This window comes from Miscanthus floridulus, chromosome 18 (assembly GCF_019320115.1).
Source record: "Miscanthus floridulus cultivar M001 chromosome 18, ASM1932011v1, whole genome shotgun sequence".
Taxonomy (NCBI): Eukaryota; Viridiplantae; Streptophyta; class Magnoliopsida; order Poales; family Poaceae; genus Miscanthus; species Miscanthus floridulus.
In genome coordinates, this window is record NC_089597.1 from 71,813,717 (window position 1) to 71,831,106 (window position 17,390).

A 17,390-nucleotide genomic window follows, 5' to 3' on the forward strand; every position below is an offset into this window, starting at 1 on the left:
CTCTCGCCCGCCGCTGCTCTGATGGACAGCCTCGAGGTTTACCCATGGAGCACGCCATCGTCAACATGCTCAACGACACCTCGGCTTGGGTCGCCCTGACGTTCTGGCGCTCGCCACCGTGCCTCGGCCACCCACGCGGGGTCGCCTAAGGCCTGCTTGGTATCGTTGCATGGGTCGCTACGACTGCCGGTCGCCGTGGGTCTACTCTTTTTTTTTTTCAGAAAAGCGAACTCTGGAGGAGCAGTTGTGGCAAAAAACAGTGTTCCTTGTAGCGTGAATGGAAGTGAAGGGAACAAAAATATAATTAGATGGCAACGAGGGGAAATTGGCTGCTCATGGAATAGAGATGGCAGTGAGGGAATTAAAAATTAGAAATAAATGACAGTGAAGGGAACTCATAATTTTTAATGACAATGAAGGGATAAGTATGACTTTGGATGGCAACCAGAAAATTCTCTTCACATGCCTAAGGCATAAATCACATGTTTCCCAATAATCTTATTGTTATCCTAGGACTAGTGTTCTTGCATGCTGACCACATGAGAGCCAGGGTAGTTAACCAATCAACATTATTCATGAGACACCTCAGCACATCGCTTTGTAACAACTGTAGCGATTATGTTTGTACAAATATGTAAACCAACATGCGAGTCAACTGGTACTCCAACCCAAAATACTGCAGTGTTGCAGGATGAAAGAAGACATATCGCACATGTTCTCTAAAAAAAGACAAATCGCACATGGTACTATGTATGATTAGGATGAATTTGTTCCACTTTTGCACCGGCAGCAATTTATACAGTGTACACAGCTTATAAGCCATTTTCCCCTAAAATTTCCACAATGCGGACCTTCTCAGGCAGGGACAGAACGAACAAGAGATTTTACTAAAAGGAACGAATGGTAAAGAAAAAAAATGGACAGTATTCAGTAATCTCTATTGCTATGCCCAACAACCAATTGATCCAGTTATGGGTTGAGGTTATCCAGTGCCTCCAATAGAATAGGCCTGAACCTTTTGCAATCCAGCTTCACGTTTTGCTTGTCCATGAAGGTCTGCCTGATGAAGTCAAACCCGTTTTTATGGAAAGCAATAGGGTTCTTGAAGATCTCATGGTCCCTCGGATATTGCTCCGTGAGGCTGCTCTCGTCCACGCCGATGCTGTATTGCTTGTAGTGCAGCCCCATCAGCTCTGCCGGGTTGCCGAAATCAGTGCGGGATACCCATTCCAACCCTCCCCACGGCACAATCTGAATCAGTGTGGCATTCTGTGGCAAGAACACGCAGTTTGTAAGCCCAGCTCCATGGACACCCATCATAACGTCCACCGTGTTAACCAGCCTGGCGAACTTGGAGATATCAGAGCTCACATTGGCCTCATCGATAACCACCTCAAAGCCGAGCTCCTCAGCCATTGCAATGATCTCATCGAGGTTAAGGAACATCCTTGTACGGTGCCTCTTGATTATGAGCAGTCTTGGCTTGACCTTAGGGTACTCTCCGAGCACGGTAACAGTGTCCCTGCCCAGTGAGTAAGCTCCGCGCATGAATCTATTAAAATCAACCATTGAATAGTTGTGTGGAGCCTTGGACGAGTCTATCGTGAATTCCATGTAAGCATGCAGGCCGACAATGACATGCTTGAAGCAGTGCACCTGGTCATCCTTGCTGAAATCAATGACAGGGTACTTGGACAGCTTCTGAAGCACAGTCTGGTACTTGATTGTCCACCAAAGTGCCATGTCTGTTATAAGGAACCGAACTTCTCCATTAAACTCGCTTGCTGTCGTGAAAAGAGGGACCATCACGTCAGTGAAGTCATGGAACAGATTTCCAGTATAGCCTGTCAGGGAAAAGATCACAGCAGGCACGTCATGGTACTTGGTGCACTCTGGGGCCACTTTGCTTGATTTCACTGTCAGCTCAGTGATATGGCTAAGGCAGAACTCGTCCCCTTTCCGAGGGTAAGGCTTAATTTTCCACAGCTCATCTCTCTGCGAATGGCCAGGCTCCATGAACATGATTGATGTAGCATTTGGGTGAACTCTAACATCACCACGCATCTCGCACACATTTGCTCTAAAATTTGTGAAATCACACAGGGGCTTGCTCCCCTGCTGATCATAACTTGTACCTGCAAAGTGAAAGGTACTGTGTCAACAACACGCTATGTTTAATCAAAATAGTAGGCAGAAACGGCTGGAGCTTAGCAAGGGAGACAGAGACGGTTTAGGTAGATTCCAGGAAAAAAAAAAGGACAGACAGCCTAACCGAAACTAGTAACTGTTAGGCATCAAGAATATGAGCTTGAACAGTTAACTGAAAGGAGAAAAAAAGGGAAGAAGCCCAATATGAAACCTAAATCTCTCTAAAGCCCCGTTTGGCAGGGCTTTACTTCACTAGTGAAGTCATTTTTTTTTTGCTTCAGCTCCACGAATAGTTCCACCGGTGGAGCTGAAGCGATTTTGGTAAACTGTTTGGCAAAATGGCTTCCCTGTAAGAGCATGTTTTTAGGGGCCTAGAGAAGCCGGGAGAAGCCACTTTTTTTGGCTCTATCCCACCCAAATCACTGTGAGAGCATGTTTTTAGGGGCTTCACAAGTGAAGCTATTTTACTTTACCCCGTTTGGTAGAAAACGGCTCCAAACGGCTCCTGAAGCCGATGGAGAAGCCCTGCCAAACGGGGCCTAAAACGGGCATATTGGAAATCTACTCCCTGCGTTTAATAATTTCTTTTGAAAGCCACACTTTGAAGCTTGGTCGAGATTATAAAAGTAGTTTGACTTAGGATTAAACTAATTCGGTCTAATTTTAGAACTGAGGGAGGATTGTTTTATTTTATTTTATTTTATTTTTGGAGGAATCAGGGAGGATTTGTTGTATATGTAACATTTCCACACTCTAATTTTATTTCATGGTATGAAAGAGGTATGCGTGACATTTCGCATCAGCTTTCTCTAGACAGTGCCCAGTTAGTTACTATTCCAAATTAGAAATGTTTGTGAAGCTCAGAGCAAGACATTCGAAGCTAGTTGCTGTGTTTTGGCAAATCGAGCTCTTTCATGGAGCAGAAACAATAAGCGAAGCATAAATAAAGATAGGAATGGGGTACACACCGTCTCGCTTGGCATTTTCCGTGTCCTCGGTGTCATGAATAGTGTAATTGGAAACGGTTGGGAGCGTGACTTTATGCTTGTCCGTCGCGTGCCCTCGCTCCTCCTTCCTCTCCCCCTTGCCGTCACCTCCGCCGCCTGGACGTGAACAATCCAAGGCAAAATTCAATGAGAAAAGCGAACAGGGTGGAGGCTCTCAATTTACCCGTCTAAGGTCCGAGCGTCAAATCATGGATCTGCGACTGCGAACACCCACCGACTGTAACCAAACGAAAACGAAAACGAACACGAAGAATTTGGAATCGGGTGTCCGGCCCGGAAAAGGAAATCATGTGCCGCTCAACTGCGACGCCTCACCTAACTTCTCGTCGGATTTACGACCGCTGCCGTCCTTGTTGGGGGTCAGCTCCGTCATCCCGCTGGTCGGGTCCGGCTCGCTCAGTACCCGGCTCTCTTCCTCCTCGCCTTTGAACCCTGCAGCCAGAGGGGATTGAAGGCAGTGCAATACCACACGTCAATCGAACAACAGCGTAAATAAGCAAAATTGAGCAAGAAAGAATACCTTTCAGATAGAAATAATCAATAAATAAAAAGAAATTAACCTTGTGGTTTTGGATCAGCTTCGTCATCGACCACTCTAGGGTCTCCACCCGCTGCACGAAGAAACGCCCAAAGTTTCAGTGATTTTCAAAGATAAAACGAAGTCTCGAGAATTCGACGGAGGATTGCTTACGGAGTGCGTCGGTGGAGGTCCTAAGGATGGTGGCTGGGGACGAGTTAACCTTCTGCTGGATCAGGATGGACGTCGGCGCCTGGTCCACCGGCAGCTTGCCGTTCACTGTTCAAGAGAAGCGAATTCAGGTTCAGCTAGTTAACGAAATTCAAGGTAGACAGTCGCGCTCGAAACGGAGGCAAGGTGAGGTGAAACAATCGAATTCCGAGTCTCTGAATTCTCTACTTACGGCTGAAGAGGATGGCGTCGGGCTTGGAGATGACGACGAAGGTCAGAGAGACGAGGAAGAATCCGACGACGATGACTAGAAGCCGGAACCGCCGAGACTCCTGCCGGAGGCCCCGCACCAGCTTCGGCCGCTCGCCGGACTTCATCCTGCCCTTTTCCACTTCTTGGCCCCGCCCAACCCGAGAATAGGAATAGAGGCGTGCGGCAACCCAAGAAGAGAGCGACGATAGGAGGCGGCCCGGCCGCCGGTGTGTCAAAGAAACGAAGCACGGGAGGAAGCAAGAAGACGCAGTCAGGCTTGGCTTCCTGCGTGTGCCGGTTCCCCTCTATCTATGTGCCATGTGCGCCTCTGACCAGAGGGCCGCAGCGTAGGCGACTGGGAGACTGGGAGGTGGGGTGGGTGGCGGCAGACTGATCCAGCCGAGAATTGGGCGTGGTCGTATGGAGGTTGGAGGCGGCCCTGGCCGACACCGGGAGATGCGGTAGCTGCTAGGCTGGCGAGTGACTGATTGCCTCTGCTTTCGAAGCTATTTCCTTCCTCCGAGCCTCTCCTTTGTCTCTTGATTAATCTCTTGCATCGTTGGAACAAGTCCGCACGGCACCGCGACACGCTGTTCCGTATTTTAAGAGATTCCGTATTTTAAGAGATCCATCCCACCGGCTGAACGGGGCGCCAGTGCGACAAACAAGAATAGCACATGAAAAAGTGATGCAACAGAGGATTGCAGCTGATGTCAGCTAGTCTAGACAGCTATGGAATGAAAAGCACAGCAATAAATATTAGTCGATGTAGACATGATTAAGAATATAATTTTAGCTAGTATTATATACTAACATAACTCGATACAATTAATATGAGATGCAACAGCCATCCCTGTCCTTCAAAGTATTCTTACTGTTTCTTCTTTTATAATAAAGCGTATATGGATCTGGAAAAGTTATTTGAACTGGACTTTGACAGCCACTATTTCTGAAAAATATACCATCGATACTATGAAATCAATATCATATCAAGAGATTTGAGAAGAATGTATTGATATTGATATAGGAGGTCTTGTGTTCTTGCCCCTACTTTGATGTGCAATTATGATTTTACCCTCGTTTTTCTAACTTTGTGATTTTGCCCTTCACTGTTAGCAAGTCAACGCGATTTTGCTCCTAGTCAACGGTCAAAACATAGGTAAATTCACAAAGACCAGGGGCAAAATCGCGTTGACTTGCTAACAGTGAAGAGCAAAATCACAAAGTTAGAAAAATGAGGATAAAATCATAATTGCACTTCAAAATAAGGAGCAAGAACACCAAAAACCCTATTTTTTATACACTATAAATATATAGATAAACTTTCCTCACTACTCTTCTTTCCAAATTGTAAGTCGTTCTTGCTTTTTTTTTTTGCACACAACTTTTGTTATGCATCTAGTGATATAGGTATATGATATGTCTAGATTTATAGCTTTTACTAGAAAAGTTTGAACAACTTACAATTTGCAACGGAGGGATTAGAAATGATAATTTTTTGAAGTTGACTTCTTAAATCCTAAGAGCATCTCCATGAGACACTCCAGATTTCACCCTCTACTTCATTCATCTCAAAATAAATAACTTTCTAATAAGCTTTAAAATTTATCTAAAACAATTAACATTATGTATATAAAAAAATGTGGGACATTGTCTCCTAATGCGGCAACTAACCACAAGTGTATGCAAACGATAACTTCCAAATTGAGTATATATCCTCCGGAAAAGGAAATGAGATAAGGATACATGTGCTTTAACCAATCTCTTTAGCCTATCTAGTTTTTTTTTTGAAAAAATATTTATTTTGGGGCAGATGGAGTATATCTACGTTTGACTATCCACTCGAAAAGATTCCCTATTCCCTGTGGGCACCGTTTGTGGCCATTGTGTGGGCCTTTTGGGTCGGCCTGGGAAAGAGAGGAAGCATGCATTGATGTCAGGTCGCCTCATCGACTCTTCTTTGATTGCTCCTCATTTGCATTTGTGATGTAGAATGATTGTTTGGTCTCACACGCTCGAAATTTTGTGCCCCTACAGTGTCACGACCATTCATCCCCATTGATATCAAGAAACTAAAGAGGCGCTCACAATTCTATAGAAATAGGAGCGATCTACCATCTAAAAACTTGCACTCTTCTTTCTCCGCACCAAAAACATATACACCGAGCCAAAATTTCACTTGCACCATGTTTGGCTTCAACCTGCCCAACAACAACTCCTCAAGCGATGAAGGATCAGAAGTATGGGAAAGCAACAGCGAGATAGGCTGAAGTGAAGAGAGTCCGCCTAATTTTTCCTAGACAACAAAAGACAAGAGGTTCTATGGTGAGGTGGCAGGCAACAAGGAGAATGAGGACAAGAAGGACAAGGATGAGGACGAGGATGAGGATGAGGATGAGACGAAGGATGAGGAGGAGGATGACAATGACGTGCCTTCGGCAAAGAGGCACAAAGGATCCTCCATGTCACTCATATCACCAGAGGACATGGTTTCTCAAATTAGCCAACTTCTCTTCCCTAATTCCCCAACTCTCCAAATCTGGCGAAGGTTACGTCAGCATCCCGACATGATCTGTGTCATCCAATGAAGTTTTGATCCACAAAGTGTGGAAGAACATGATGACCAAGCGATACAGCTATGGCAAGTCGCAACAATTGCTGGCGATAGAGTTCGCTGGAGAAACACAAAATTGGCGTTTCAAAACCTTAAACACAATGCATACTGAATCGAGATGGTGTGGACATTACCACAACTCTATGAAATCAATCTCACTGACGAGAAGTTCACCTACAGAGGCAGACTAGAGAGAGAAAATGATGCCCAGTGAGCTCAAAGTCGCATGGATCAAGATGAAAGGAAGAAAGGAGGCCACCTTCGATAGCGGTGTTACCATGCAAAGCCTAAAGGAGGTGTTGATGACGATGGACGCCAGAACAAATGGATTGAGGTGGTGAGTTGGTGAGCTGGAGTTGAGAGTAAAAGGGAAGAAAGGAGGGGCTCGGCTAGCACTTTATAGAGCAGAAAGGGGTGGTAGAAGCGGTGACAGGCATGGCGGTATTTGCTAGGGTGTCACTACTGGCCTTAAGGCCTCCTTGAAGACCTCCATTACTCGGTTGAGTGAAGAAGCCAACGTTAAAGCGAGAGCAGGATTCCAAGCACGAGGAAGATGAGAGTGAAGAAGTAGGGGCCACTAGTTCGAGGGAGAAAGGAGAGTGTAGGCATCAGCTTGAGCAATTGTCCACTTAGGCTGCCGAGCAGGACGCGAGCTAGGCTACCTTCCAGATTAGGAAACAGGATGACACGTGCATAGAGAAAGGAACAGGTCACTGAGCTAGGCTTCACAGAAGAGAAAGGATGGAGAGGCCGAACTAGGCTGTAGATCAGCCCAAGGCTGAATTTCACGTGTGGAAAATGAAGAAATGACCAAAGCCTGCTTCTAGTGTTGGGCTGAAAGGAATAAAAAGAGAAAATGTTTAAAAGGAAAGCTATTTCATTTTTTTCTAGAGTTTAAACCTTGACCAAATTCAAACCAGCTCCTCTCCACTTAGGCTAGGCTTATTGTGTCACATGCTGAGTCAAGCCTCGACACCCAGGTGGAAGGCAAACATGTTTTGGATAGTCTTTTGTATTTTACCGTCACAATTTAGTTGCTCGGTTCGACGGTTTGGCTTTCGCCAATCCTAATAGCTCCACTAAGGCCTAGGGAAAACCTGACATATCATCACCATGGATGGAACAAAGGTCTTTGTCTTAGTGCCTCCTCCACTAGGGGCACTCCGACCTGAGGAAGGCGACCATGATTAGTTGCAATAGAGAAAGGGAGAAAAAGGAAAAGGTTAATAAAATTATGTCATCTGAATTTGATTCTCCTTGTAAGTTGTAGACTTTTAGTGACACCATTCTTTAAATTAGTAGTCATAGGCTTGAAAAGATATTTTAGCATGGTTTAGGGTCAAGTACTAGATTGGATGAAACCATACAAACATAAGAAGAAACAATTGATGCGACCACCATATATAATATTGTCTCTTATTTTCTATATGATCACTCTATCATAGCAATTAACAGTATATAGTTCATCCTTGGATTTTTATCCTAGATCCGCCAGTATGGAGGAGGCACCGCCCAGTGCCAATCCTTGATGTACCACACCACGAAGGGGGGATGAGTAGGGTACTAGAGTGGAGGCAGCTATAGATGCTTCTTGAGATGGGAAGTGTAATATGGTGGTATGGTTTGAATGTTCACACGACAATGCTGATGGGAGAGGGTGGTGCCAGGTGTTTACTATATGTCCATCTCTATAAAAAGAATACAATTCTAGATTAGGTTAAAGTCAAACTATTTTAAATTTAATTAAATTTATAGAAAAATAGTGTTAACAATTATGATTTCAAATATATTTCATGATTAATCTAATGCTACTTGTTTGATATCATAAATATTAGTATTTTTTAGTAAAAAATTTATCAAAATCAGGATTGATCGACTAAGCACTGTACCTAGAATTATAGGACAGAGGAAGTATTATTTGACAAATGTGTACCAAAGTGGAATGCTAATCCCATCTATCGGTGCCAATTTCTTGTGTAGTCATATTTTTTTTGTTGGACAAGATTACAGTGTCGTTTATCCAATAAATATTACCTTGAGTAATTATATTTTATTGGGTAAATGTAGGATCTCTAGAACGCCTAGAGGGGGGGTGAATAGGCCTATAAAAATTCAACTCAAACCGAAGTCAAATTCACACGTGGCACTGCCGCTCTGTGAGTGCGGCACAGCCGCACAGAGGCACTGTCGCACCAAACAGCGGCACTACCGCACCTGCAGGAGAGATTATTTATAGTTCAAAATCTACCCAACGAAATTTAGATCGGGTAAATTTCTGAGCTTCCTACAGGGTAGTAGATCACAGATCAACAGCTGAAAGTGGTGAGAACACCACACACAAGTAGATCGGCCTCAAACCCTAGAAATCACCTAAACAACAATAAGAACACAAGTGTAGCAACACAAGCATAAGATGACACAAGAATTTATCCCATCGTTCAACTCGCCACCAAGGCTTGCCTAAGTCCACGTTGTTGAGGTATACCACTAAGGCTTAGGGCTTCGCAACCCTATCTCATTCTCAAGTCAAGAGAGTGAACTCTTGAGATAAGTGGTGATTTTACTCGCTACAAGAGGTGGTTACAAACCTCCTGAGGCTGCCACAAACTTGGCAAGCTCACCGGGCGACGCTCTAGCCGGCTAGGAGCCAAGCTCCAAGAGTAACAAACACAACCATCGGCCAAAGCGTGAACCAAATGCTCTTTAGGCTTTGGGAATCAGTGGAATTGCTCTCTAATCACTTTTGGCACCTTTTTCTCTCAAGGATTGATGGAGAAGTCAAAGGGAAAGCTTGAGAGCTTGAAGGGCACCAATGGAGGAGAGAGGAGATGAGCACCTACTGATTTTCATCGGTCTGAACCGTTGGGGAGAAGAGAGACACGTTATGGAGGACAGGGAAAAGTATAAATAACCCTCTGCCTCCCAACGGTTAATTTAGTGTGGCAATGCCGCCCTAAGTGCGGCAGTGCCTCTCTCCAGGTGCGGCACTGCCGCACCCAGCAAGACAGCAAGGGTGAAGGAGTTGTTAACTTGGTTGTCTTGGCTGAGGTGTGAGAATGTTTTGTGTAAAGATTGAGCATTTGGTTGCACACTTTTAACCAGTTGTAGTGTCCCCCTTTATAGTATGGTTTTTCCCATACTCAATTTCAAAAGGCAAAAGAATTCAAAACTCCTTTGAGCGCGATGCCGTCCTTATTTGTAATTGGGGGCTCCTCCTTTCCATTTAACATCCTCTATAATGAATTCTCTACTTGTCATCTTGATAAATCTCATTAGTTCTCTAATTAGGTGGTCATCAACACCAAAACCCACATTAGAGCTTGATTGCACTTACAATCTCCCTCTTTTTGATGATTGATGACAACCCAATTAGAGCTTACAAAAGATATGAAATGAATAACTGAGATTTTTTTTCGAGTCATGGGTGTAGAGCCTCCCCTAAATATGTGAATAGAGAATTGAATTCTCAACTTGGAATAAGAGGTCAAGATTCACACTTTAGTGAAGTGAAAATTGGGGCTCCCCCTACATCCATGCCTTTGTGGGGTGCTGCACATAGTGTCAAGAAAATATATACGTGATGCATATGACAGATCATGCACACATGTGCTTATTGCTTAGCTGAGTGTGGCACTGCCATACTAGGAGTGCGGCACTATCAGTACCTGACTGTACGAGCAAGACAGAGTCAAGGACCACATAGCTAGCTCAGATAAAAAAAGATATGTAACCTAGCACAATAAGATGACTTCTAATCCACACAAATGATACATGAACATATCCGATACACAAAGAGTCAAATAGTAGCATTATTTCACAATTTAGAGTTTTGAGCGACTCTCAAACTTTCCACCTAACGAAGACTAACACTCATCGAATAGGACATGAAGCGCAGCTGCTGACCATGGCATCGAAAAGTTGTTGACCCCTCTAATTTTCTCCCCCTTTGGCATAAAGCACCAAAAAGAGAAGAAAAGAAGAAAGATCAACACCTACTCGTCATCTCCCAAGATGTCCGTCCAATCAATATCATCACCTCCTGTAGCCCTAGCACCTCCTGCAACAGTCCTAGCACCACCATCACCATCATCATCGTCGGAGTCAATACATGCACTGGCCCTGACGATGAGTAGTGGTGGTGTAGCGAGTGGAACACCTCGTCTCCTATCTCTAACGGTATCCCTCTAGGGTCTCATCTCAATCTACTGCTCAGTCCCTGCTGCTCCCTCATCATCATCATCATCATCATCATCTAAATCTATGTCGGAGAGACTCGGAAGGTCATACTATGGAGGAGGTGGAATAGGAGGAAGTGGTGGAAGGTCTTGTTGTCCACGCTGTTGACACTGCTCAAGTTGTGTCTCATACGCTGTGTCAGCTGTATAGGTGCACTTACCGAAGATTGCCTTCAACCACTTGCCAAACTTCTTCATCTTGCCTCCTCTGCTGAGACCTAGAGTGGGAAGTCTCAGGGATATCTACATGAGCATGAGAGCTCCCCGCTCCCTTGAGTAGCTAAAGCTGGCTGAGTCTTCTCAATTTTGTAGATGGTGTGCATCCCATCCTTCGAAAAATAAAATCCTAGTGACCTTCTCAATCATGAACATGAGGTAAGGGGCATAGGGCAGCCCCCTCCTCCCATCCTCCGCTACAAATCTCAACTCAGTCCATATGAATCTAGGGACATTGAACCTATCCCCACCTAGAGCAAATCTAGCCAACACATTTCTCACATAGCCATTAATATCTGAGGCTCCTCCATCCTTTGGGTTGATGGTGTTTCTAATGAGGTTGTTGAGGATGTGATAGAAGATGTGTAGACCACTCCTCTTGCCATCTATAATCCTTCTATCTCTCCACATGTAACTGATGTCGCGGATCTCAGCTCGAGGCTCATCATGAATGTAAGTGTAACTTCTGTGCTCCTCCCCAAAGCTAAGAATCTAGCTAAAAGTGATAAAGTCAACTCGGTAGTGCCGACCATCAGTCATCTAGTGAATCTCATCAGAGGTCTAGTCATAGAAGTATGTGGCATGAATCTGTGCAAGGACCTCCTCATTCCAGTTATACTAGAAACCCATGATGTCTGAAAGCTAGAACCTATCACAAATTTTGATTTCCTTATCAAACTCAGGCTCCTCCTTCTCCTACATCTCATCCCAATCAATATACTGCATCTTGATGATCTTAGTTTTCTTGGATGCAAGAATGGCAGTGGCATAAAAGTTTGAATGAAACTCATTCTAGAATCTGTAATCAATGCCCAAATCCTAGCGCATTGCATAGGGATTGATCCCCCTTGCCTCTTCCAATAGCTTCCAACTCTTGGAATAGTTGACAACTGCATGCTGGCAGGGCGCCATCTGGAGGTCTCATAATGATCTCACCCTCAAAATCTCTCATGTATCTGCCATCAAACTCAAAGAGATGTTATGGGGTGTCAGGAATGGCATCAGTGGTATGACCTGTCACCTCTAGCCTCTCCTCATCTTCAATGTATTGCTCGCGCCTCCCCCTGTCACCAAGTCCCCTTAGAGCTTGCACTACTGCCTGCTGTTGTTGACCTCCCTCGACCACGACGAATGCAGATCCTTGTCTCTTTGCTCATTCATCTTCCTTTTCCCTCATCGGTCATTATCTCTGTGCTCTATTTATGCATAGAATGAACTAGATAAGAAACTGTACAAATGGGACATAGAAAAACACTTGAAGAATAGTCTTGATAAGAAAAAGGACTTCGACCATGAACTTGAGAGACACTATGGACAGTGTTGCCTAGGTAGTGCGGCACTGCCACACCCTAAGAGTAGCACTGCCGCACTCAGTATCTCCACAAGCTCATGACCTCCTTCTTTCTTAGCAAATCCATTCTTCAAATGTCTTCCCACATCACCAAACAATTTCCAGAGCATAGTTCAAGATAAAAACACATGATGTCATGTAATAGATGGGAATAGTGATAACATTTTGAGTGGGAGTGAGCATGTGGTGAATAAATACAACCAATATATCGATTCATCTAGGAAAGTCACAACTAGACATAGTCTCAAACTACAGGGTGTGGTACTGCCACACCTTACCGCGGCACTGCCGCACATGTTGTGCACCACCCCCAAATGAATCGACCTATTGATTCAATTTGTCCATCAAATCTCCCTCCTACTCATTCATAGTACAACTAAGAACCCGAATCCATCACAGAAACACTCACATTGCCTAGATCGAGTAGGTTTAGGGTTCTACCTTCTCAAATGAGGATTGGAGAGGAGAGGGAAGAAACTGCTCAGGCTAGGGGCAGTAGCAGCCATCAGTGATATTGAGGGAGGGCTGGCAGCTATCGCGGCACTGGCAGAGACCGGCAATGCGTGGCCAAGCGACGGTGACGGCGTGGGCACGAGAGGAGAGAGAGACACGGGCATCGTTGTTGGGGGGAAGAGAGAGGGAAAGAAGTTACTGTAGACCTAAGGATAAGAGAAAGAATAAATGGGCCCCGCAGTAAAACCGTTTGGGCCGAATCTCAATTGATATTCAAAGTGCGGCACTACCGCATGCCTAGCCCGGCACTGTCGCAGTGCACGGCAGGCGCGGCACTACTGCACTCCCCAAAATAGTGAGAGTTAGCTATAATCTATATGACTCTCTCTGTATAAGATATGGACACATATCACCTATATACCATGACCAGAAACAAATAATCAATACAAACCATGATCATGATACATAAGTTACCTTTTATAAATCATTTTCATGCACAATATGAAAATTTTCAACTCTTTTGCCTAGATACTAGTTTATCAAACAAAGGCATGCTAAAATTCAAACCATGTTACAAGAATCAAGTATATTTAACTCACTATGCAAAGCACAAAACCTTGACTCATCGAGGGGCTTTGTGAAGATATCGGCTAGTTGCTTTTCGGTTCTCACATGGTGAATTTTGATATCTCCTTTGGTTTCATGGTCTCTCAAGAAATGATGATGGATGTCTATGTGCTAGGTTCTAGAGTGGCTTACGAGATTGTTTGCAAGTTTAATGGCACTCTCATTGTCACATAATAATGAAATTTTGGTAAAATGACATCCGAAATCATGAAGAGTTTGCCTCATCCAAAGTAGTTGGGCACGACATGCACCAGCTGCAATGTACTCGGCCTCGATAGTGAAAAGGGATACACAATTTTGCTTTTTAGAACTCTAAGACACTAGGGATCGTCAAAGGAATTGACATGTCCCTAAAGTGCTTTTTCGATCTACTTTGCAACCGGCGTAATCGGAATCCGAATACCCAAGTAGATCAAACTTAGAGCCCTTAGAATACCACAAACCAAGGTTAGGAGTGTGTACTAAATATCTCAAGATTCTCTTAACGGCCATCAAAGTGACATTATTTCAGGTTAGCTTGAAATCTAGCACACATGCACACACTAAGCATAATATTGGGCCTAGATGTGCACAAATAAAGTAGAGAACCGATCATGGAATGATATACCTTGGTATCCACGGCTTTCCCTTCAATGTTGAGATCAAGATGTCCATTGGTTGGCATGGGAGTTTTGATAGGCTTGGCATTCACCATGTCAAACTTCTTGAGTATATCATGGGTGTACTTCGTTTGACTAATAAAAGTTCCATCCTTCACTTGCTTGATTTGAAATTCAAGGAAGAACTTCAACTCACGCATCATGGACATCTCAAATCTCTTCATCATGATCCTACTAAATTCCTCATAAAAAGTATTATTACTACTACCAAATATTATGTCATCGATATATATTTGGCACACAAATATATCTTTACCAACTTTGTGAGTGAAAAGGGTAGGGTCGGCTTTGCCTATTTCAAAGCCTTGTTTAAGCAACAATTCCTTAAGGCATTCATACTATGCTCTTGGTGCTTGATTAAGCCCATAGAGCGCCTTTTGGAGTTTGTAGACATGGTTGGGAAACTTGTGATCTTCAAAGCCTGATGGTTGTTCAATATAGACAAGTTCTTGAATAGGGCCGTTGAGAAATGCACTCTTCACATCCATTTGATATAGCTTGAAGTTGTGATGAGCGGCATAGGCTAGAAGCATTTGAATTGCCTTAAGGAGTTTGTAGACATGGTTGGGGAACTTAGGATCTTCAAAATCCGGTGGTTGCTCAACATAGACAAGTTCTTGAATGGGGCTATTGAGGAATGCACTCTTCACATCTATTTGATATAGCTTGAAATTGTGATGAGCGGCATAGGCTAGAAGCATTCGGATTGCTTCAAGTCTTGCCACCGGTGCATATGTTTCCTCAAAGTTCAAGCCCTCTACTTGAGTGAAACCTTGAGCAACCAATCTTGCCTTGTTTCTTGTTACCACGCCATTCTCATCTTGCTTGTTGTAAAGACCCACTTGGTGCCAATGATAATGGTGTTGGGTCTCTCCACCAAGGTCCACACTTGATTTCTTTCAAAATTGTTGAGCTCATATTGCATGGCCATCACCCAATCTGGATCACCAAGTGCTTGCTCAACCTTAAGAGGTTCCAAAGAGGAAACAAACAAGTAATATTGACAAAAGTTTGCTAAATGTGAACGAGTTGTTACCCCCTTTTGAAGACTCCCAAGGATATTATCAACGGGATGATCCCGTTGTATTGTTTGCCTTAGCCTTGGATGATCAATGGCCTCTTGTCCATATTCTTGATCTTCATTATCTTCTTGCTCGAATATGGGTTGTAGGTTCTGTCCTTGAATTGGAGTTGGACTTGCTGCTGCTGTCAAGAGAGTGCGACACTACCACTCTTATGTATGGCACTACCACTCTGCTAATTTGCAGCAGGGGTCTGCTCCCCCTCAGCATCAGGTACATCAATAGAACTTTGTTCATTAGCAGCTTGAGGAACCACCACTTCAGTGACTTCGTCTTCTTGTGGTCTTATATCATCAATAGTCAATTGCTTGATTACTTCACATGGTGGATCCTCCTTTCCTACAACACTTAAATCAAGTTGCTCCACTTGAGAGCCATTAGATTCATCAAATGTCACGTCTACCGCTATTTCAACTCTCCCGGAGGTTTTGTTGAAAACATGATATGCATGCTCATTTGATCCATAACCAAGAAGAAAACCTCCATCAACTTTAGGTGCGAACTTAGAGGTTTTGGGTTTCTTATTAAGTATGAAACACTTACACCCAAACACTCTAACCTTTGGTTTGTTACTGGTTAGAAGCTCATATGAAGTTTTCTTCAACTTCTTGTGTAGGTAGAGGTGGTTGATGGCATGGCAAGCGGTGTTGATGGCTTCACACCAAAAGAGGTCATGCGTCTTGTACTCATCTAGCATTGTCCTTGCCATGTAAATTAGTGTACGATTCTTTCTCTCTACTACACCATTTTGTTGAGGGTGTATGGAGTTGAGAACTCATGCTTGATGCCTTCTTCATCAAGAAACTCCTCAACTTGGGTGTTCTTGAATTCGGTCCCATTGTCACTTCTCATTTTCTTGATGGGGAGACAAAACTCCTTTTGAGCTTTTCTAACAAAAGTCTTCACTTTGTCTCTAACTTGACACTTATCAAACAAGAAAAATACCCAAGTAAAACAGGAATAATCATCAACAATAACAAGACCATATTTGTTACCCCCGATACTTAGGTAGGCGACCAGTCCAAAGAGATCCATGTGTATGAGTTCCAATGGTTGCATCATGGTCAAGATGCTCTTTGGTGGGTGAGGTACGCCAACTTGCTTTCTGGCTTGACAAGCGCTACATATCCTATCTTTCTCAAAGTGAACATTTGTTAGCCCAAGGATGTGTTCGTCCTTTTGAAGTTTGGCCAAGTTCCTCATCCCAACATGGGCTAGTCGGCGATGCCAAAGCCACCCCATGCTAGATTTTGCCACTAAACAAGTCTCAAGATTAGCTTTACTTTCTCCGGGGTCCATCTTTGGGTATATGATGAGAACATACTCCTTTCTCCGGTCATATGATTTGTACATCCACTATCAAGCACCCAACTTGATCCACCGGAGGAGTATGCCTGCAAAACAGATTTAGTTGCTTGATTTAGGTCCCCAATTAAACTTAGGGCCTTGCATGTTAGTCACAAGAAATTTAGAAACCCACATAGAAGTATTCCTATATGTGTTGGATTCCTTTCCAACATATTTGACAACTACTTTTCTACTGTTGTTGTTCCTTAAAACAAAACACGAAGTCAAGCTTTGTCAAGGTGGTTGAAACTTTGGTTGGTAGGCATACTTGTTCATAGTGCCCACACTGATTCCTTTGGCTTCTGTTGAACCTGTTTCTATTGGGACACCTTCTTCTTGGGCTTAGTTTGATCAGGAGCAGAATTGGTAGCCTTCCCATTTTTACGGGGAGCGGCACAACCGGCCTTCATTGCGGCACTGCTGCTATCTGTGCAAGTTGATCTATACCAACTCTTTCCTTCCTCTCAAACTTGATACACTCATAGCTATTTATGATCTTTCTTCCATTTATCTTGGCTCCTGCAGTGTGCCCAAGCCCATGCTTGATTGAGGGGTGTCTCCCTTGCTTGAATTGAGGCACTTTTGAATCATTTGCCTTCTTGTCACTTACTTGAGCCTTACCACTCAAGCAGCCCTTGCCAATGATCTCATTGAGTCTAGCATTTTCTTTTCCCATTGCCTCCATGTTTGCAAGATTAGTGGAATAAGCAT

The 17,390-nt window shown here is 43.8% G+C and overlaps 1 protein-coding gene across 1 annotated transcript; it reads right to left on the reverse strand.

Moving 5' to 3' along the window:
* Window positions 1-715: 715 nt before the first annotated feature.
* LOC136520004 (alpha-1,3-arabinosyltransferase XAT3) lies at window positions 716-4,639 on the reverse strand. The gene is made up of 6 exons (XM_066513411.1): window positions 4,076-4,639; window positions 3,847-3,951; window positions 3,716-3,766; window positions 3,471-3,587; window positions 3,117-3,251; window positions 716-2,135 (listed from the first exon to the last, which is right to left on the reverse strand). Exons 1-6 carry the CDS (start codon window positions 4,218-4,220, stop codon window positions 970-972), a joined length of 1,719 nt encoding a protein of 572 aa, XP_066369508.1. The 5' UTR covers window positions 4,221-4,639; the 3' UTR covers window positions 716-969.
* Between the last annotated feature and the right edge of the window lie 12,751 nt (window positions 4,640-17,390).